General features: G+C 44.1%; 1 protein-coding gene across 2 annotated transcripts in view; it reads left to right on the forward strand.

Moving 5' to 3' along the window:
- ubash3bb (ubiquitin associated and SH3 domain containing Bb) overlaps positions 1-22,607 on the forward strand; it is a 46,978-nt gene that overhangs the window by 18,091 nt on the left and 6,280 nt on the right. For both annotated transcript variants that reach the window (XM_085478922.1, XM_085478923.1), the window contains exons 2-6: positions 14,122-14,175; positions 17,887-18,073; positions 21,513-21,711; positions 22,102-22,271; positions 22,382-22,590. In XM_085478922.1, coding sequence (XP_085335048.1) covers positions 14,122-14,175; positions 17,887-18,073; positions 21,513-21,711; positions 22,102-22,271; positions 22,382-22,590 — 819 coding nt within the window. The remainder of the gene's footprint in view (positions 1-14,121; positions 14,176-17,886; positions 18,074-21,512; positions 21,712-22,101; positions 22,272-22,381; positions 22,591-22,607) is intronic.

Raw genomic sequence — 22,607 nt, forward strand, 5'->3', positions numbered from 1 at the left:
GAAAAGGCTGCTACCAATGAGCTCACGAATGTAAAGCGCTAATCGCACCAAGCTGGAGGAGAAGAACGGCCAAAGCAATATCTGCAGCCCAGGACTGCTGGAGATTATGTGAATTAATAAGCATGAATCCTTCCAGTGTACGGTGAGGCCAAAGACAAGGTCTTAGCCTCAGCGTGGGGAGGAGGGGGCTCTGGGTGAGAGACCCTGGACACGGTCTGCTTACCGTTTTAATGACTGAAACCTCCACCCTGTAAAACTGTGCCTTATTCAAAGGTGGTGCTTTAAATCCTTCACCCTTTAAGGTGAAATTCAAAGATGCTAGTATCAGTTTAGTGTAGGGCCACATAAATGGTCCTCGAGCTGGGGGCTTTAATCTGACAGATCAAAGTGCTTACCGCTGCAGCTGCAAGCTTTAAGGTCAAAAGGCGTTACTGTGTGTGTGTGTGTGTGTGTGTGTGTGAGAAACACAATAGGCAAAGGGAACCCAGTCGTGTGGTTTTACCTTTGCGGTCACTGCGGCGACCGGCCTCGTGTATCTGTTTCCCCTCATGTGTATGTACCCCTCGCTGCCACGGTCATGCATCTGCAGTAATTGTGTGTGGTCGCTTGCATGTGGGTCTCTGAAAATGTGTGTATTGTCAGATTTGTAAACAGGAAGTGTGAGGATGCATGCAGCCAGAGGACACAGAGCCATGGGATTTCCCACAGTAACAGGACGGCTCAGCTGAATGAGGCTCGCTGCGAGTGGGTGGTGTGTGTGTGTCTGTATGCATGTGTGTTTCCTTTCACATGGGTGGGCTCACTTGTGGTGGATGTATGTTGTGGATGGATGATAAATTGCGTGAGACCAACACAGAGTTTAATTATTGCAGTGAAGCCTGTTCATGTGGCTGGAAGTTTCCAGCTAAAAACGAAAGAGAATCAATAAAGCGTCACTGTGAACACGAAGGCAGAGGAACGGCTCTGTCATAGCGTTCGCTGGCATGTAGGGGAACATGCATCAGAGCTGCATTAGTCAGTGGAAGCAGGCGAAACAAATTAAGGCTCAGCAGTTGTCAGACAACACAAGGAGGGTCTCTGTGGGGCATCCACACTGTGGGGACAGGTGCTCTCTGCCTGTGCAGAGAAACCGTTTTAATGGTGTTCAAACTGCATCTTTTTTGATGCAGACTCAGGTGTCAAAGCGTACAGGAGTTGTTGTTAAATGACACCTTTATGGGGGAAGAGTGAAAGCAGACGAACAGCACAGATGATTTAAAAAATCAGCCCTGGTTTAGCGTGAAGCTAAAACGCCACGCCGCCTTGCTGCACGGGTTTGTTCTCACACATCTTTGTCTTTGGTTTTATAATTACTAAAATGTGATTCATAGTTTCTCATTCTAAGACAGAAAAATAGATCATTTAGTTACCGTGTGAGGTCCAAGCTATCACTGGGTTAACCCTCTGCTATCAGGATACTTGTAGTTTTATATGACACCAACAGAATCAGCCCAGCTGGTGTTCATTCAAATCTTTTTTTTACCTTTTTTCTTAAAGCTCTTATTTGCTTTTCTTTTTTTCCTCCAAAACACCGGGTTAGGCTGAAGGTCAGTGACTCCTGCTTGCCCACAGCCGTCCTCCTGCCTGCCCCCACAACAGCTGACCTGCTGGGTTTGTCCAGGATAAAAGCAACAATACTCTCAAATGTACAGTGGTAGACGTTAAAGTGTGCGAGCGAGTGTGCCGTCTAACAGCTGCTGTACAAAGACGGTGCCTGTGGCTGCCTGAAGCTTTGCCGAGGCTCAGAGCAGAATTTCAACCTGCAGCGGCGTGCAGCCTGGTGACATTTGTGCCGTGCGCGGCAGCGCGCCTCGTGCACATGCTGCACTGCTGCCTCTGCTGTCTTTATCGGTGCTGTCAGAAAAGACGCGCTACATCAGGCGTGAAGACGCTGTGAAGCAGATGAACGCCTTCACAGAAACACATTAAACACGGTGGGGATCATTTAACCAAAGCTGTATTCACAAAACCCCCTTTAGCAAAACAAGCGCATGTCAGCACAGAAGTGGGAAAATGAATAGCAAATTAATATGCACCAGTACATTTTTTCCAGCGTGGTATGGAAATATTAATACCAGCAGATGTGTGTAGAGTCAGGAACATCCTGCTGCTCAATATTGTTGAAAGTGGTTCAGTCACAAAGCAGCATTTTTATTATTTACATGACAATCTTTCCATCGTCCAGAGACTTGGGATTACACTGATCCATGGAAACGCGTTTAAATCCATACTAATCATTCACACACATCGACTGTTAGCTACACATTTAAGTGTCCTATGATAACAGGAGCTAGCTTGGTCTGATGGTTTTATTCACATTTTGGTCTCCAGCATAACCTCACATATTTCACACACACACGTTTTCTAAGCTGTTTTGTTTTTAAGGCCGTAGTTGACACAGAGCATTACGGCGAGTCTGTGCAGTCGGGGGTATTCCTCCCACTGAACACTGACTCATGGTGCTCCGTGATGGCAGTAGAGCTGCAGGTTGTCTGTCTGCCTGAATAATCGATGGAACAAATGTCTCGTACATTAGTGGATGAATTATTTATGCTAGTAAAATGTCAAACATGTCAAACATAGTGGCCTTTTTAGGCGCATCAGTAAAAGTGCAGTTCAAACAGAACAAGAGAAACTTCAAAGCTGAAAATACCTCACTGACATTTCTATTTTAATTCTTTACATTAGAACCAGATTCATACATTTGATTTCAAAAGCCAGTGTTCTTATACTTTTCTCGACAGAAAGTAACTTTTATTTCTTATTATCATCATTATTTTTATTATTATCTGTTTGTGAAAATTAAAGGGAGACAGTTTTGATTTAGCAAACAACAAAGCTAACCTGATATTAATTTCAGGGAAACGCTGCAGTTATATTTGCCCACATAAATAGTCACTTTTAGTCACTCTGATATATAAACGTGCGCTTTCATATGTGATATTACTCTGGGTGTTTGCAAAGCAAGAAGCTGCACATAAAAAATGGAAATCTTAAAGCTTTTTATTTGTATTTATAAAGAAGTTTAACTTACAACTTGTTCTATAAAATTCATTGAATATGAAACAGAAGAAAGCTGGAGACATTTTTCTTGCTTGATAAATTAGAGGCTGCCTTTTCTACAGCCGATTGTATTTTATTTATTTTTCAGAGTTAACCACGACTGAAGCTGTGCTAATGTTCCTTTTCTTTAGAAGTGGCATAGATGGTGTTTCAGTGACACACTATAACACACACTCCATTTCACAGAGATTATTAGGTTAACAGGGTGATCCGAAGGGCCAGCTCTGTTCTAGGATGCCCTCTGGACCCAGTGGAGGTGGTGAGTGACAGGAGAACGGCGGCTAAGCTGTCATCCCTGATGGACAACATCTCCCACCCCATGCAGCAGACTGTGACAGCACTGAGCAGCTCCTTCAGTGGGAGACTGCGGCACCCACGGTGTGGGACGGAGAGATTTCGCAGGTCTTTCCTCCCCACTGCTGTCAGACTCCATAATAAAGACTTTAACTGATCAAGCACACACATCCATACATATGCAATAATACTAAGTGCAATAATCCTTTCTGTCATCGTTGTATTTTTACTCAGTTGTATATAGTATTTGTATTTGTATTCTATTTTTATCTTATTGTATATTTATTTTATTTTATTCTACTGTATATAGTATTTTATTTTATTCTATTCTGTACAGCTGTGTACTGTATTTATTCTTATTGTATTCTAATTTTTGCCTCATAACTTTTGCACTGTCCACTTCCTGCTGTGACAAAACAAATTTCCCACGTGTGGGACTAATAAAGGTTATCTTATCTTATCTTATCTTATCTTAAGTTTAGCTCGGCGTCTCAGCTAAACTCATGCAACAAGCTCAGAGTTGAAGACGAATCAGGCAAAAAACAAGAATCTGAAGCGAGTGCACGTAAACCAGCTAGTTAACAGGAATCTGCAGGTGTGTGTGTGTGTGTTTGTACTGTTGCAAACAATCACACTATTGACCACATATTTATTACAAAAGGACTTTTTTTCCATCAGCCTGACAAACCAGAACCCACTTCCTTTGGCTTTTAGTCTCAAGCTTTTTGCGTCGCACGAATTATTATCGTTGTGATGTCATCAGTCTTTCTGTTTAACTTGCTATTAATTACATTCACCTGTTTGGGGCATGCTGTGTTCAGCGAAGCCTTACGTGCTGCACGAGCTGCAGGTCGGCGCAGCGCTGCGTGGGCGTGTTGCTCTCTGCCTGTCTGTTTCTCTTCCTGTCTCTGTGAGCTGTTAACAGAGGATCTCTTTGCAGTTGGAAAACTTGCTTTCACATCTCTGTGGGTGCGAATGAGCGAGGGTTTTTCCTCCTAACAAATGCCTTTAAGCTGCCAGACTGAGCCTCGATGTGTTATTTACAATATCAAACATTTGTAGAGCTGAAGAAGTGTTTTTAGCCTGAAAATAATCTGCTCTGTGTGCATGCAGGCCATGTTTATCTTTTTCAACACTGTTTGGGAAAATGATCACATGGGGACATTTCCCCCCAACGATCTGTTGTTCGCTCTGCTGCATGCTCACAGGTGGAGGGGGTTTTGAGCTTTTCTCGGGACTGTGTGGTGGTGGGACAGCTGTGGAGCAGTCAGTGTGTCATCGGGATGCAGGAAGTGGTCACAGCCAGGGCTCCAGAAATACACGGGGCCCATATTTCTCTTATAGCAAGCATTCTTAATAGTTCTGTGACTTCCTAGTGAAATTTTCAAATGTTTTGGCTAACCATTGAATCTAAGGTTTGCTATGATGGACGTCCACCCAACAAGAACATACTGGAGTATCATTCAGTTACAGATTTCTTTGGTGATCTCTGTAGTTTGTCCCCTTCCCCCATTATTGTTATTATATGACGAATGAAGCAGACATAATATCTGAAACTGTTGAATTTATATTTACACCTTTTCACTGAAAGCTTACGAGTCAGTACGAGCGATGGAGACTTTATCAGAGTGACAAAACGAGCTCTCAGAGAGGCGGCAAAAACATTTGGAGGGGCCCGAAAACACCGGCCAAGCTCAACAACGGCAAAAGACTCAAAGGAACGTGGAAGATGACTAACGTGTGTGATTAAAGAGTTATTTCTTAAATTATTATTACTTATAGCTTAACACCGTCTATCCAAGTCACAAACACTCTTAAAGAGCAAGTCTACAACCAGGAGACACCTTCATGAATGGAAACATGGGGGTTACCATCACCGGCTCCACTCAACAACACAAAGGCCACATTAGACTTGTGATCTGAAGCATAGCCAATTACCTGTCAGATGGCGGAGGCAATGCTGATCACGTCTGGCTGTTTATTAATGATGTGACCACTGATGAACAGAGAGCTCCACGCTCAGATTCAGCCAAGCGCTGCAAAATGAACTGGACAGCAAAGAAATGGGATACTCCAAGGCAGTCACCTGATTTCAACCCAACCACGCAATCAAGCAGCAACTATGGGCGTGTGTGATAAAGACATAGCAGAGCAACAGAGGAAGCTCAGCATGGTGATTTCACTGGTTTCAGACTGCAGACAGTCATTAAAAACAGAGTCTGTGCAGTTTTGAGGCATTTTGTATTAAAGTTGCTGTAATTCCTAAAAAACAGCGGAAAACATTTCGTTATCTACCGATTGATGTTGACTTTGCAGTGCAGCGCTCGCTCCCCTCCAACTATTTTCTTATTGCCATATTGTCTGTTTCATATACGTTTGATGCATCGTGCATGTCTCAAAGTTGCCTTTCTGGAGACTAATGCCATGTTGGAATCCTTTCAGTCTGGGTCTAAAGCGCTACACAGCACTGAAACTGTGCTCATAAAAGTTCTTAATGATCTTTTACTGATTACCGATTCTGGTAATCCCGTCATTTTAGTGCTTTTAGATGTAAGTGCAGCATTTGATACAGTGGATCAGGGAATTCTGCTATCAGGATTGGAAAACTGTGTGGACATTAAGGATACTGCACTTAAATGGTTCAGATCCGACCTAACTGATAGGAGTTTTTCTGTCAGGCTCTTCTTCCACATCCACCCCCTCACCTGTGGGGTCCCACAAGGGTCAGTCCTTGGCCCAATACTTTTCTCCCTGTATATGCTCCCGTTCCACTGTTACGTTGATTATTCTCAAATCTATTTTCCCCTTAGAAACAATTCTGCAGACTCCTCTAAAGTTTTACTTGACTGTCTTGATGACAATAATCTTGGTTCGCATTAAATTTTCTGCATATAAATGATCAGAAAACAGAGACCATACTAATCGCCCCCTCTGACCCCTGTTCGTCGCTTAATGTTGACTCAAACATCGAGTGTTTCTCGACAGCTCCTTCTCATTTGACAAACAAATACATTCTGTAATTAAAACCAGCTTTTTCCAGCTGAGGGTCGTTGCAAAAACCAAGACCATGTTGGCATTTGCCGACTTTGAGAGAGTGATGCATGCATTTATCTCTTCTAGGCTGGACTGCTGCAATAGTCTTTGTTTTGGTATTAACCAGGCCGTACTCTCGTGTCTGCAGAATGCGGCGGCCCGACTCCTGACAGGCACTCGCAAATTTGATCATATCTCCCCAATCCTGGCACGTTTAACCCAACCCAAAGAATAACCCAAGTCGAGCCCTCAGGTCTGCAGATAAGTTGCTTCTGACTTTCCCAGAACGAGACGTAAAAACGGAGGCGAGCTTTATCGATCGCTGCACCCAAACTCTGGAACATGAGAATGATATGAATAAATTTGATTTGATATTCACCACTATTATCATTTCTGGTTCATAGCTTTAAAGTGCAGTTATTTGGCAGGACCTCACTTGGAGTCCAGTAATAAAGTAAAACTGCAATGAAAGCGAGCAGCCGAGCTGTTTATGGGTCAGTCAGACATGGAGCTGACGGCTGTGCCTTTGTGCTGCTCAGCATTAAAATGATGAGCGTAGAGGGGCTGAGAGCGTGTGAGCAGATTTGCGCCATCATCATGAAGTCTGCGGGCGTGGTGAGTAGCTGGCCTTTGAGGCTTTAGCGAGGCAGACCCAAGTGATCTCACCCCCTTTGATCAGCAAACCTCACGCCAGGCTGCGCTAGCATCGCTGCTCTGAACACACTGCCTCTGATTTCTTTCATGATGCAATCTGACATTAGCTCGTTCCCAGAAAAGGCTCCACACTGTGTTTACCCAGGCTTCTCCTCCAATCCTCGCTCGCCTCTAATGGACGCGTGTGACTCGGCAGCCCACGGCTCTGGAAACCCTGAGAGGCAGCACGAGGAACAGGAAGTGGAGGCTGTCGAGGGGAACCCAGACACAGTTTCACTTTTATTTTCTTTTAGTTATGAAACAAATTTGAAAACGTTTCTTTGATCTAGTTCAAACTCAGAGAGCTTTCACATGTAGAAATCAATACTGCAGCTTTGAATGGCTTTAAATATAAAACTGTGTCACTTTTTTTGCCGGTTCGAGCCCCGGCTCGGACAGTCTCGGTCGTTGTGTCCTTGGGCAAGACACTTCACCCGTTGCCTACTGGTGGTGGTCAGAGGGCCCGGTGGCGCCAGTGTCCGGCAGCCTCGCCTCTGTCAGTGCGCCCCAGGGTGGCTGTGGCTGCAATGTAGCTACCATCACCAGTGTGTGAATGGGTGGATGACTGGGTGGATGACTGGATGTGTAAAGCGCTATACAAATACAGGCCATTTACTATTTTTACCTCAGCTTTTCGTTTGAATTCTCCGCATAAGTTTCCGTAACGAGTGGCTGCTGACTTTATAAACTGACCTCACTGCTTTAAATGTGCACCCAGACTCTGAAGCTCTAAGCTCTGTGACGCGATCATGAGGGGGCGAGTTTAAGGTGCCGCTTCATGTTATTGCAAATGTTTTGGTTCTTTGAAATAATTGTTGAAATGATTGTCACAGCAACAGATTCACAAAGTCATCTTCTGAAGCTACGTTTCTGTCTTTGGCCAGTCTGATGTGCACTCCTTGAAGAAGTGTGATTTGTTCGAAGTATCCAAACCGAGTTCTCCTGCGTTTTGTTAAGTCCTAAATCAACTGTGATTAACTGGATTTTTTAAAAAGCTGCATTTTGCATTTACTCACATTATCATTATCAACACATGAACATGTGTTTGATCACCTGAAATCTAAACATGTGACAGTTATGCAAAAATAAACAAGAATGGGGCAAACCCTTCTTCACAGCACTGTAGTTATGTTGCTCGTGTGATTTCTAAACGTCACAGCGGTTTGATGCAGATCGAGACGGGTCTCCATGTTGGAACGCCATGTTTGCTTTTCCCCACACGTACCAGGGGCCGTCCTCGCCACAAACACGCAGCCGTTACTCACCTGCTCTTAGAGCAGACGCCGTCACTGTCACTCACATTTTCTTCACACATCTGACTAAATAAACTCGTGTTTTACTTACAAAGAAATGCTTTCAACTGTAGCTCGAGTCACACCGAGGAAGTCTTATTTGAGCCCTTCTTCTAACTTCCTGGATGTTTGTACATTCATGGAAACAAGCTGTGCTTGCAGCCCACATGAATGTTTTATACTTTTTAATGTGAAGAAGAAGCCGTGGAGCCTTTTTTATCTGAGAACTTCCTCTGATCGTCATCCAAACTCAAGAGTGCGACCGGCACCAATCTGAGATTACGTATTATATATGATGTGACCATAGATTAGATAGTTTATTATATATTTATTTAGCTGGTGTTGTCGTTCTCTCCTTCCTGATTCTTTTGAGGCTCGTTCGTTCGAACTAGAATAAACAAAGAGGCTTTTTCTCAGAAGCGACTGATGTCACTGATGTTATTATAATCGTTCATTTCTGGCTTTTTACTTTTACTAAATGTGTTGAAAACAGTTGCAGCAGTTTCATCTGATGCATGTTTTTGGTACTTTGGTCTCAGCTGCAAACTTTAGCATTCACCAGTCAGCAGCATCATTTTAAAAGGTGGAAACAAAGAAGGAACCATGCTGTCACGGCGTGGAGCTTCTTAGGACCATTACAGTACTGGGAGATGTAGAAAAACAAAACTGAATTGTATCAAGGTCAAAGGCCACCTGTGCGAGCTGTTGTACCAGTATCGCGTTTAAAAGCTCGCAGTGGTGAATACGTCCGTGTGATCTGAGGACACATCGATCTGTGCTGTCATCCAGTGAGTTGTAGAGTGTGTTCCTCAGAGCTCAGGGAAGTTTGCCGGTGTTTCCTGTTGTCTGTTAGTTGAACTTCCCTGTGTGTCATTGCTTAGATTGAGTTCAGCTGTGTCTTGTTACTGTGACGGTTCCACTCTCCCTGGTTGCCTTCTGTGTGTGTTTAAACCTTCACGTTGCTTCTTTTCTGTGTCGCTCTTATTTGCTCTCTTCTCTTGTGTTCTTGGACGTTTCTACGCTCCGGCTCTGCGTCGGCTGTTTGTGGTTTCCTTGAGTCCAGTGCAGCGTCTGCGTTTTATGGCTTTAGTGTCTTTTTGAAAGCTGTTGTGATGCAAAAGCTTTTTTCCTACTGAGCTGCCTTCTTGTCATGACAAACAAAGAAGCAGGAAACTGTCTCATGTTTCCAGTTCTGACTAATAAAGCCTGTATAGGATGGTTGTGATGCCATGTTTCCGAGGTCACATTTTTCAGTGCTTTAATGCTGATATGCAGCATTTACCTCATGGAGCATTATTTATGAGTGCACTGCATGTACGCTTGAATCTGTTCATTATGTCGTAGATATGACAGAGTGTCGGCTTGACGGTGTAGTTGAACACGTCAGCACCGCGAGTGTTTCACAGAATCCGCTTCTGCTTTCGCTGTAAGGGCTGTGAAAGCCTGATGTGCTGTAGTCACAGTTTGTGTTCAGACTGAATGCCAGCCAGGTGAAGCGTCTGTAATGTCTCCAGCCCTGGCTCACTTTACTGTGTGTGTGCGTCTTCAGCCACCGCTGCTCGTCTCACATGTGTGCAGTGATACGCAGGTCTTACCTGTGGGACACGAGCAGCTTCGTCAAACCCAAACAGCCCAGCGTCTCTGCTGTGGTCTCAGCTGCAGCTTTTTGAGCTCGCTGTGGTGAAGCTGTTTGTCTCTTCCTCTTCACAGAGCATCTACCCAACAGTACTGCTTTGTCCTGCTCTGTGCGTGGGGCGTCATGAAAAGCTTTGTGTTCTGGGATACGTACGGTTACGTTTAACAGCTCGGATCAGGTCAACAGCTCAACCTCAGTGCAGTCTGCTTCGCTTTGACTGGAAGAAATTCTCAATCCACAACAAAGTCATCAAACGCAGCAATTTAAAGAGCAAACTTATTTTAGTAAGGTGTACACTTTATGTGTCCTTTCCGATAAAATGGGTGAATAATGGCAAATGACGTGTTTTGTTGTTTGTGTAAAGGCTGCATGTGCAGTCTGTCTGCAAACCAAGTGAGAAGTTATTTAGAACAGAAGTCTGAGTGGACACTGTAAGGTCTGCTTGTACCGGGCAGGAAAAACATCATCTTTCATATCTGCGGTGAGGAGACGACGCAAAGATCCTGATGCAACTACTGCTTTATTAAGCTGGCAGGAATAGTTTTGTTGTGGAGGGTGAAAAGCAGCCTCAGCATTCATTTGGAGGCTAGTTTGCTCACCAGCTTTGTGCTTTCAAACCTTCGGACCGTGCCGTATGCAGTACCCCTGTCCCACAGGAACAATAGCTCGTGGCATACAGAATAAACTTCTGAATGCCCGGAGATGAAAACCACATTAGCGTGTTCAGATTCGTATCTCCGAGCGGTGGCTAATTCCACTCTCTGACTTGTAATTTGAATAATCTGATGCGCTGCCGTTTCTGCTTCCTCGGCAGCTTTAGCTCCAGGTTGGGCTGGAGGCGTGAGAGGGTACATTTCGGTTCACTCTGTGTAAGTGGCTCTTTCATCTTCACTGCTCACTGTGGCCTGCACACAAACTGAGGATGCAGACCGTTACTGCAGCCTACTGTCCTTCCCCCTCTCTGAATTACAAAGCAGAAAACATGAAACACAACCATGATGATCACTCCAACGGTGAGTAACACTTTTACAAGCAACTCTTAAGTGTCAGTTTATTGTAAAGAGGAGTCAGCCCTGTGTGGTGTTCACACTCTGAGTGAAAGACGCTAATATCATCCTACACGCTGCGTATCATCTTCCATGTTGCTGCTGGTGAGGAACTGATGCTTCCTCTGACTCGCGATCCGTGTTGGCGTCTCATCTTTACTCACATTTGGTCTTTCTCCATCCCCGGTGTGACACAAACATGCAGTCACTCACGCATACACCCTGACATTTAGAGCCAACAGCAGGAGCGGAAAGAATTATAAAAATGTTCAGTTCGAACGTTCATAAACTCTGATTTTATCGGTCATGGGACAGGGAAAAAAGGTGCTCCCTCTTTGTAAATGTGCCCAATACAAAAGTACATCAGGAACAAATGGTCGTCACCACTGAGCTGCAGCCATGTTTGTTTAGTTCAGCCCAGAATGTGATGCCCACATATGTGTGGGAAAAAGCTGGGAGGATAATGACAGAGACATAAACAGTTACCCGTCTCAGTTACAGAAAGACATTCAGCCTTGCTAAGTTTTTATTTTGTGTGTGTTGGCTGACTTTGCGTGTCGATTCAGAGTCGGTGTGAACAACGTTGTCTCTTTCCCCCGTCGTCAGGGCGTCAGCTCCCTGGTACCTGTCCAGCACCCGTCAACATGAACAGCAGGTGATGAAAGTGTTTCTCCATGTCTGCTCTGTGTGTAACTACATAGACAATTATGCCAACATGTATTTGTTGGAATAGCTTTCATCCGTGCCTTGTTTTAATGTTTTAAAACAAAAGTTTCAAATCACTTTTTCATGCTTGGATGAAACATCGGCCTGCATTTCTGTGATATTCTCACAAAAGTAGTACAAAAGTGATTCTGTGTAGTGATGGGATTTCCAACTCTTTTTAGAGAGCCGGCTCTTCAGGTTGTTTTGTTGCTTTAATTAATTAATTATCAACAACAATATAAAATTATGCACAAAAGGAATTAGTAATGTAAAAAAACTTGGTTTTCTTTATGTATGTTTATATATAAATATTTATGGGGACCCCTAGAGACGAAACACGTACAAACTCCAAAACACATTTCTAGCGTTAACTGAACTTCCGAAACAGAGCTATATATATATTTTTTTTTAAAAACACCCAGCACGCCCCTGCGGGCGGTTTATCCTTCAAGCTCGGGTCCTCTACCAGAGGCCTGGGAGCTTGAGGGTCCTGCGCAGTATCTTAGCTGTTCCCAGGACTGCGCTCTTCTGGACAGAGATCTCCGATGTTATTCCCGGGATCTGCTGGAGCCACTCGCCTAGCTTGGGAGTCACCGCACCTAGTGCTCCGATTACCACGGGGACCACCGTTACCTTCACCCTCCACATCCTCTCGAGCTCTTCTCTGAGCCCTTGGTATTTCTCCAGCTTCTCGTGTTCCTTCTTCCTGATATTGCTGTCATTCGGAACCGCTACATCGATCACTACGGCCGTCTTCTTCTGTTTGTCTACCACCACTATGTCCGGTTGGTTAGCCACCACCATTTTGTCCGTCTGTATCTGGAAGTCCCACAGGAGATATATATATATATATATATATATATATATATATATATATATATATATATATATATATATATATATATATATGTCCCCATAAATTTTTTTTTAAAATATATATATAGCTCTGTTTCGGAAGTTCAGTTAACGCTAGAAATGTGTTTTGGAGTTTGTACGTGTTTCGTCTCTAGGGGTCCCCATAAATATTTATATATAAACATACATAAAGAAAACCAAGTTTTTTTACATTACTAATTCCTTTTGTGCATAATTTTATATTGTTGTTGATAATTAATTAATATATATATATATTGTGTAGCCACCAGGTAACAAAAGCTCAACACGGCCTCTAGCATCCTGGAGCACTTCTGTTGTGTTTTGGAGTGTGTACGTGCTTTGTCTCTAGGGGCCACTGTAAATATACTTTTATTTATTCACTCCACATAAAATGTAATAAATAAATTATAAAATACAAAAAAACAACTATTTACATTTCAACTTTTAACTATTTAAATTTTCAGCTTTTTCCTTTTAAACAAATTTAAAGTGAAACAACACAAAACACTGCAAACTACAACACAATTAAATATAAATTAAAATATGGAAAAAAGGGGAAAAAAGAACGCCCAGATCTTTAATTAAGGGAAAGGTTGTCATTTAGAAATATTAATATCACACTCAGCTGACTGTGTTTTATCTTCCCATTGCACTGATAGGTGGACAGTTCTCAGGTGCCTGTGCATGTTGTTTGTGGAGCCGGCTCTATATGACATCCTTTTTTGCAGACTCTACACTCTGCCTTTGTTTTGTCATAAGATTGAAATGGCTCCAGACTTTGCTTCTTTTCTTGGTGTCACTCATTTTCTTTACTGTACCTTTCCAATGTGACGGTGTTGTCTCTTGTTGCACCCGGCTCTCTTTCTTTCCCTCTCCCTCCTGCTCTTGTTGTGTGCTACTGCTGTTGCGAGTGTAACTACCGCCTCGCCCCCTCAGCCCAGATTTGTTTCTTATTGGTTGTCTCTGGAAAACAGCGTTTAATATGATCGTGCAGCACTGGGACCATTTTTGTCTGGCAGAAAATAAACATTTTTAAACCAGTTACTGTGCCATTTGCATAAAAAAGCTTCATCATTATTATAAAATACAAAAATAGAGTTTGCTGTTTGGACCACTGATTAAAAAAATACTGAGTAACAAGTAAAACCTGAAGAATACCAAAGACTTCCTTTTTCACTGTTTGTAGAAACCTCGATGTTAGGTATGCTCAACAACTTTTCCATACTCTTTTCTTTTCGAGCCCTCGTGTGCGTCCACATAGGTGTGGCTGATTTCTGTTTTGTTGTTTAGCCAGAAAGTTCCTCAGGATGCGAACAAGATCATCTTGTTCCTTAACTCAAAGATAAACAAAGAGCAAAAAAAGCCCTTTGTGGCAGTCTCTGAGTGCTGTGGTGAACTTTCTTTAAGGCGTACGTTTCATTTTTCTTCCTCTCTTCTTTCACAGACTCAAAGCTCTGGTGTCGACTGGAGGTCGGAGTGTCCAAGCAGCATGTGACTGGTAGGTTCAACTAAACGTGTATACAGCACATTTCCATCATGTGTACAGGACACATCACCAGGCAGTGAAATGTATCGTATACCGCCCTCTGCTGGACAAGTGTGTTAAAACTGTGTTAAATAATTGCAGGTCAACTGCAGCTGAGTGTAAATCAAACACTTTGTGGAAAAAAGGACGATGCAGACACAGATCTGTGTTTTTGTCACAGCAGCTCACTCTGACAGCAACACTGGTTTCATCAGTGTCTGAACAACAACCCACTACCTGCAGTTTGTTGTTACCAATAACTTTAAACTGGAAAGCGTTCGGTACTTAAATAAACCAGTTCACACTGTTACATGGGACACGTACAGCTATACTACAGTATGCAGTCAGAAATAACTCAGTCCAAGTTGACCTCAAACATGAGTGTAACTTCATCTGGTTGGCTCAACAATATTAAAAAATATTTTATAGATTTTTGTTCAGTCAGGTTTGAATTTCATGTGACTGGTTTTAAATGTTTGTTGTATTAATGACAGACTGCATTTTGTATTCTAGCATATATATCTCAACTGAACTGAACTACTCATGAGTGAAGTACAAGAGCTGTAATATTCTTACTCTTTAGATTTGAAGCACTGGCACAAATGCGTCGTTCTGCCAGTCTGAAGCTAGTCCTCGTTTCTTTACACTTTGCTTCCAAGGAGTCGTTTGTCATTTTTCAAATTTGGTCTCCGGCTTTCTGACAGTCTTTCCAAGTTTGCCTTTGATTCTCTGATTTTCTCGCAGTATCTGAAGAGTATCAGGCAGCCGTGTCATTAACCATGAACCTGAGAGCTGCATCTGGCCCTTCAGCTGATCGCCTGCTGACTCATCAGTGGAAAGTGGCTGTCACAGGCTGTATCCCAATTCAGGGTCTGCAGCCTTAAAGTACGCAGCCTTAACGGTCCACAAGGGCCGCGTACTCAAAGACCGCTAAGGCCGGAAGTGCGAGGCTTGTGAAATGGGACGATCTAGCCTTCGTTGCGCTGCCCAGGTTGCCTAGCAACCATGATACTAACAGCTGGAAACGTGTCATACAGCTGTGTTTGACAGAAATGAAGGAGAAAATCTTTTGTTCATTTCTTTGTTCCTACATGAGCTTTGATCATTCTCTGATTAAGCTCAGCTATTGAACGGCGTATATTTTAAAGTAAAGGCTTTAAAACCAAGTTAGTACAAACGTCACTAACGTCACATGACTTTGCCGACATGTGGCCAACAGTAATGTTTTCATGTTCTTCGTTATTAAACATTTGCACATAAATAAGTGACATCATATTCAGTACTTACTTAAAGTTTAATCTTCGGGCGCCCCTCATCCGCCGTTTTTTTTCGGCAAAATTATCCACACCCACCGCCGCGCTATGCATTCTGGGATATGTTGGGCCACGAAGTCTACACCGCCACGTCCTTAAAATTCAGGGAAATGAAGGACGCATTTGAGGGCCGCATTTCGAGCAGCCTTTGAATCGGGACAGCCTTCGTCGCGTTGCTGTGATGTAATCGGCCTTAAAATGCGGCCTTTAAGGCTGCAGACCCTGGATTGGGATACAGCCACATAGTCTTTCTGAAGGCAAACAGACTAAACTGGGCTGATCACCAGCAGCAACAGCTCTGATGGAGTGATTAGTCCAAATGTGCTTCAACATTATTGACAATGAGCAGAACAAAAAGGCTGCCAGCATCCGAAAAAGGGCTTCTTATTCCTAAAGACAACTTAAAGAAAATACAGAGCAGGTCATCTGCTGATCGCAGGGTTGCTGGTTCGACGCCTGGCTCCCACCAGCCTGCTCTCTGAGTTTAAATGTGTGTGCATGTTAGAAAGCACTAAAAGCATAGAAGGAAGTGTTCGTGTGGACGTGGCATGTTGCATAACGCACTGTGAATGTGTGCGTGAATGGGTGGATGACTGGATATGTAAAGCGCTTTGGGGTCCTTAGGGACTAGTAAAAGCGCTATATAAATACAGGCCATTTACCATTTACCATTTACTATGTAAGAATCAGTCCTTTTACCATTTATTGACCTTCAAGCCTGTTAAACTGTACTCAGTTTTTATCTTATATACTGGATTTGCATTTATGTCTGCACATGTTTAAATTCTCACTTAAAGGATAGTGCCTTCCTAGTTTAAAATGCACAGTACTGTAGTGAAAGCTATGCTCCTGTATGTCTTTCTATTGTGTTTGACTTTGTGTTTTGTAGGTTTGGAGGGACGGTGTGCTCAGCTTGTTCGTATATTGTGAAACTGATTCACGTGGGATAAAAGTTGAGCAATGAATAAACAGTCATGATTAAAACAGTTGGGTGTGCGTCAAACTGATGGTCTGATAAGATTTTAATAAGTCACAATCAGCTCTGACAGGATGTGATGTGTCACAGGCATTTATCATTTACTGCTGCACAGAGCTCATCTTCTCTTAATCCCTCTGAAGAAAACGGCAACGCTTTCTTTACAGATCATGAAAGTTTGCATAGACGTGCAGATGACCAGAATCGTGCCCACTCAGCCATTGTTCACAGTGGGCATCGTGCGTCCTGCCACACACAGGAAGCATTTTCATTTCCACTTGAGAACGTGTCTGAAGTGGACGAGCGTCCGCTGCGTGGGACATATGAGAAAAGACATCCTGGTTGATGGCAGGAGATAATCTGAGAAACAAGAAGCCGAGGACGGCGCACTGTAGAATACAAAGCCCAGAGATGCACGAGCCACGTTCGCTGGATCGAAGATCCCTGTTGTGTGAGCCGATAAACAGATGAGCATAATCAGGAACAGCAAACACAATAGTGGCGACTAACCCTCTTCTACCCGACTGTCAGAAAAACACGGCTGATTTTCAAATTTAAAGATGGATAGAGAAAAATCTATCTTTAGAGGTAGAGGGGGCGGGGTCAGGAACACAGCACCATCAGTATTTGTGCAGTGCACGTTAACACCTAAATGATTCGTGTGCAAAGACGGCCTCGACTCACTCGATTCTGCTTTTTCTCATTTTCATTTGATTGTCATTTCACCTCAACCGATCGCAGCAGATGGCCCCGCCCCTCCCTGAGCCTGGAGGTTTCTTCCTGTTAAAAGGGAGTTTTTCCTTCCCACTGTCGCCAAAGTGCTTGCTCACAGGGGGTCATATGATTGTTGTGGTTTTCTCTGGAGGGTCTTTTCCTTACAATATAAAGCACCTTGAGGGGGCTGTTGTTGTGATTTGGCGCTGTATGGAAATGAAACTGAGTATTGTCAGGGTGGTCAGTGCTCACGTTCTAACAGTCAGTGTTATCCTTGTGGGCCTAAAAACAAACACTGTTCTGGGCCTTTTAAGCTCTAGATGTGGAGGATAGTGTTCATATGAGGGTATTTGGCTGTTCCAATAATCTGAAGAAAAGTAGTTTTCTTGAAAGCCAAAGAGTACATTCAGTCGAATACCACTGTCCATGCTCCTGGCGAGAGCAGCGTGATGAGCCAATAAGCAGACGAGGGGGAGCATTTTATGTCCCAGAGTCTCTAAACAGGAAATGTTCCACTTCGAAGTGAGCTGCAGGGCTCCGGCACTAATCTGGCTGCACAGCTGAAATAATCCACTGTCAGATATGTGCACTTACCCGTTTCTTCTTTCAAGGTTTCATGTGAAAGTAAATGTACGACATGTCACAGCAGCACGATGTGAGACGTTTCCATGTCACACACAGGCTGTTTTCACACGTGGACGACCCGTTCTTGGACGACCCGCTGCCGAGAGAGTACGTCCTCTACCTGCGACCCAGCGGGCCCCTTCAGAACCAGCTTTCCCATTTCTGGCAGCAGAGCCGGATCACCTGTGGCAAGAACAAAGCCCACAACATTTTCCCCCATATTACTCTCTGCCAGTTCTTCATGGTGAGTTATACTGGATTTAACTTTCATGGTTGAAATTCAACAATTGTAGTCGTCGATATCTGGATAGATTATTTTCTTCTTTGTCCTTGTGCATAAAGTTATTTATCTGAATAGTTTAAGGTAAGCTTTGGCTTATCACTGAAACAGCATCAACAGTGTTAATAGGAAAATACATGTGATGGTGCCATCAGAGCTCGTAGTGTCTGCTAACGACCAGCTGTCATGGGCTACGTTCACAGTGCAGGCGAAAGCGCATCAAATCCGACTTTTTTGACCCTATGCGACCCGTATCCAATCATGTTGTGACAGTGTGAACGGCACAAATCAGTCTTTTACGTCACTGACACAAGACAGGCGCCAATCATCCGCACCGGAGAAATTGATAGACTGCTGCAACAACACCTACTAGCTCTGTAGCTATGGGCTCAAAATGTGGTCATAAATATTTTGTACTTGTAAAAAAGATTTGTATGTGTAAACAGAATTTGTGTGTAAAAAAAGATTTGTGTGTGGACTTAGCCAAAAAAAAAACCCTGCAAGTTACAAGTACGAATTTTGACCCTATTTTTCTTCCTTTCATCTGATTGGCCAATGTAACAATCCAATCAGAGAACAGATGGGTTTGGCTGTCGGAGGGGCGCTTTTTTTGAACTGCAGGTCCTTGAAGGGTAATCTCTATATAAATATCCGATAGCAGCTAGGTCCCCTAACTTTCAGTAGCTGTTGAAAGGATAAAGTTGTGCTATATCAGTGGTTAGAAATACCATTATTACTTTAGGATTAGTCTAACACAAAGTCAGGGCTGACCTGGGACCATTGCTGTGAGTCACAGCGCGCAGCATAAAGGTCCTTTCACATCGGACGCAGGATGTGCTGCTAATGCTAACTGCTAACTAAAAGCCAAGGATCCAGAATTTGTTGCTGGCTGCTGGGCTCTGTGGGTTTTTGCAGCAGCTCTACCTGCACTAGATGCACCTGCTCCTTGTCGTTTTCATCTCTGACTTTATGTGAACTACAAGAGTTTGTGGGGTTTTTTGCTAGTTCTTCAAATGTTCAATAAAAACATGTATGCTAATTCATAACGAAGAAAGCTTTGTAATGAAGACTGTCATTTCCAAAACACTGCCCCCACCCCGCGGTCCGCAGCGCTGTTGAAAAGGCTGTGGAAGTCCCTGTATTAAACACGTAGACCTGTGACACAAAAATCACCAAACTCGGACGACCACAGACTGTTTTCCTTCGTGGTGATGAAGGAAAACGCTGGGTTGGCATGTAAAAGGGCATTTATTCCCTTCAAAGACCTGCAGTTCAAAAAAAGCAACCCCCCGACAGCCAAACCCATCTGTTCTCTGATTGGATTGTTACATTTGTGATTGACATGACATGGACCAATCAGCTTAAAGGAAGAAAAATAGGGTCAAAATTCGTAGTTGTAACTTGCAGGGTTTTTTTGGCTAAGTCCACACACAAATCTTTTTTACACACACAAATCTTTTTTACAAGTACAAAATATTTATGACCACATTTTGAGCCCATATGTAGCCGCCATTTTTACTTCCGTAAACAGAGCGCGTTGTGTGTGACGTCTTCTTTTGCGCATGCAGGCCGCTTTGAGGGCTGTAAACCGTTCACACCAGAGCGCGTTTGCTGTCACATTTTATTTGTAGTGTGAACAACCAGACAAAAAAATCGATTTGATCAAAACATCAGAATTGAGCATAAAGACCTGCAGTGTGAACGTAGCCTTAGAGATGAGTAAGAACTGAATCGTAAAAAAATTGAAGAACTAATTGAAGGATAAGCTTTATTTGTCAGTTGCAGTTGCCTGTATGGTCGACTGGGTCTGTCGACAATACAATATACAAACTTCCATTGGGGAGACAGGTCAGGCGAGGCAGCAAAAAAAGGGATAGACAGTGAGATATGTAACATATAGGGGCAAAGTCAGGAGAAAAAAAGGGTTCTGCCCATGATGACTTCCAACCAGTGAGTCGTCATGAGGAGAAAACACAAAAACTCCATAGCACGTAAAGAAGCACAGATATGATGTACACAGTCGTCACGGACGCTGCGAGTCCTCGCGCCTCCAGCTGAGCCGCTGTCTCCATGGGGGAAGTAAGCATGGGAGGAGGCGTTGGATCCGGGGAAGGGAGTGTGGTGAGTGCATATCAGTATCAGTGTGCATGTGTGCGTGTCGGGGTGTGTGTCCTGAGTTCAGCCTGAGAAAGTGTCCTTTAGCCTGTTGGGCTAAGATCAACAGTCTGCAGCCTACGCAGGTGGCCTTGAGTCAGTTCGTTCTCGTTCTCGTATCTCCCGGAAGAATGTTGTTGTTCTCCTCGGCATCAACCTTCAAGCAGCTGGCGCCGTCGGGGTGGGGGTATAGCCGCATTATAGATGTAGGTAACTGGTTTTAGGTCGAACTGCACCCATTTTACACTCGTTCTAATGTCCATCACTGGTCTCCAGGTGTATCTCTCTTTGAAGAGCCGTGAGTCCTCCAAGATCTTTCCCATATTTCGTTCAGTAAGGACAGTCTGAGCACTCACCGCTCTTCCCACAGTTTCCATCAGAGCGGCGAGCCTTGTGGGGTTTTGAACAGCAGTCACTTCTTTCTTCACTTTCCGGTAAGCCAGGGCCAAGCCAGCTCCAAACAGCAAGAGCCCTGTTATCATGGGTCCGAATAAGTAGATGTCTTCAATGTCCTCGATAGACAGTCTAGCCAGGCACACGACCCCCCACTTCTGCCACCCGTCCATCGTGTGTCCAGCAGGGAACGTCCTTCTGGGACACTCTGGCTCTCCCGAACCCAGGCTTCTCGTCGAGAATAGAGTGTCAATAGCATTAAGGGACCAGTTGATCAAATCCATAGTTCTTCTTTAGTTTTAGAGAACAAGAGTGAGAAAGAGACTCTCTCAGGGTTAGAGTCAGACAAGACAAGGACATAGAAGCAGCAGCAGGGAAGATAAGGGAAGGAGAGGGTGAAAGATGCGTCCGCCTCCTCCAAGAGCCAGAAGAGAGATCTTTGTACAAAATCTTTAAGATTGAAGACATTTCTGGTAAATACGAATATCTGAAATAGGGAGGAGGGACAATAAGACAAGTGAACTGAGTCAAGGCAAATACAATGGTGGGAAAACATCAAAGGAGGAAGTTAAAAAAGGAAAGTAATAAACCACATGAAGCCACAAAAGAAGCTTTCAAAACAAGAGGAAATAGCGTAACATCCACACACGTGAGAGTTTTGTGAACTTTACAAAAAAGCGAACTACACAAATGTGTAGCACTCTAAAACTGTATGTTGTCGTTCTGCACGTTTACATCTTCTTCACAGCAGATATTTCTTAATGAGCAGCATCATTGTTATATTCCAGAGACTCCACAGATGTGCATCAGTATGGCACCCAGCCCTCACTCTGACCATCTCTTCTTGCTTACACAGTGTGCAGACCACAAAGTAGAAGCTCTGTGCGAAGCCCTCCAGGCCAGCGTACAGCAGTGGCGGGGTCGGTTTCCCAGCCCGCTGCCTTTGGAGCTCTACACATCTTCTAACTTCATCGGTCTTTTCGTGGAGGAGCAGGTGGCCGATATCCTCAAGCTGTTTGCAGCTGACTTTGCTGCAGAGGCTGTCAGGAAGGCAGGTAAGAAGTACGAGCGTGAGGGATATCTGCACCCACAATGCTTTCTGATATTAAAGACGTGTGTCTTCCTGTCAGTCTGTTCCATCTTTCACAGTGTGTCACCGTCTGTCAGCATCACTTCACTGTTGTCACAGAGTAATGCATGCTGACTGCCTTTGTGCTTGTTGTGAACGGCGTTCTTAACAGCTTATTGAAGGCCTCGCTCATTCTGTCACTCCGAGTACAGCGGGCGCGCCCACATCTTATCAGAGCGGATGCTCTGTTATATTTTGGTTGTTTAGCATTAAAGAAAAAAACAGACACAGGTTTCTTCAGATTGAAAGCAAAGCGCGCCTTTGTTCTGAAAGCAGTCCCTGTGTGACATGTCTCCTGTCCCTCTGTCTCTGTCAGAAGTCCACGTGGAGCCTCACAAGAAGCAGCTCCATGTAACTCTAGCCTACAACTTCCCCAGTGATCACCTCCCCTCACTAGAGAAACTCGCTAAGGGCATTGAAGTGAAGCTGGGATGTGATTGGCTGGCTGTTCTGTTCTCCCGGGACATTCGTTTTGCTAACCACGAGGTAGCTGATATTCAGACTAAACCCCGCATGCTCCAGAACTGCACACACTGAGGACAGCTATTGAGTAGTGATGTCTGTATGTTCTGCTTGTCTGTGATTGGCCGATGCAGACCCTGAGGGTGATGTACCCCTACGTGCCACAGAACGACGATGAGCTGGAGCTGGTTCCCGGGGATTTCGTCTTTATGTCTCCCGTGGATCAGAACAGTACCAGCGAGGGCTGGGTGTACGGGACCTCGCTCGCCACCGGGCTGTCCGGCCTGCTGCCTGAGAACTATGTGAGCCTGGCGGATGAATCTGACACCTGGGTGTTTCATGCGTAAGTGTAGCACACGA

This window comes from Copadichromis virginalis, linkage group LG14, assembly GCF_057382275.1.
Source record: "Copadichromis virginalis isolate Kocher_CV1m ecotype Utaka linkage group LG14, C_Virginalis_male_GT1.1, whole genome shotgun sequence".
In the NCBI taxonomy this organism is placed as follows: Eukaryota; Metazoa; Chordata; class Actinopteri; order Cichliformes; family Cichlidae; genus Copadichromis; species Copadichromis virginalis.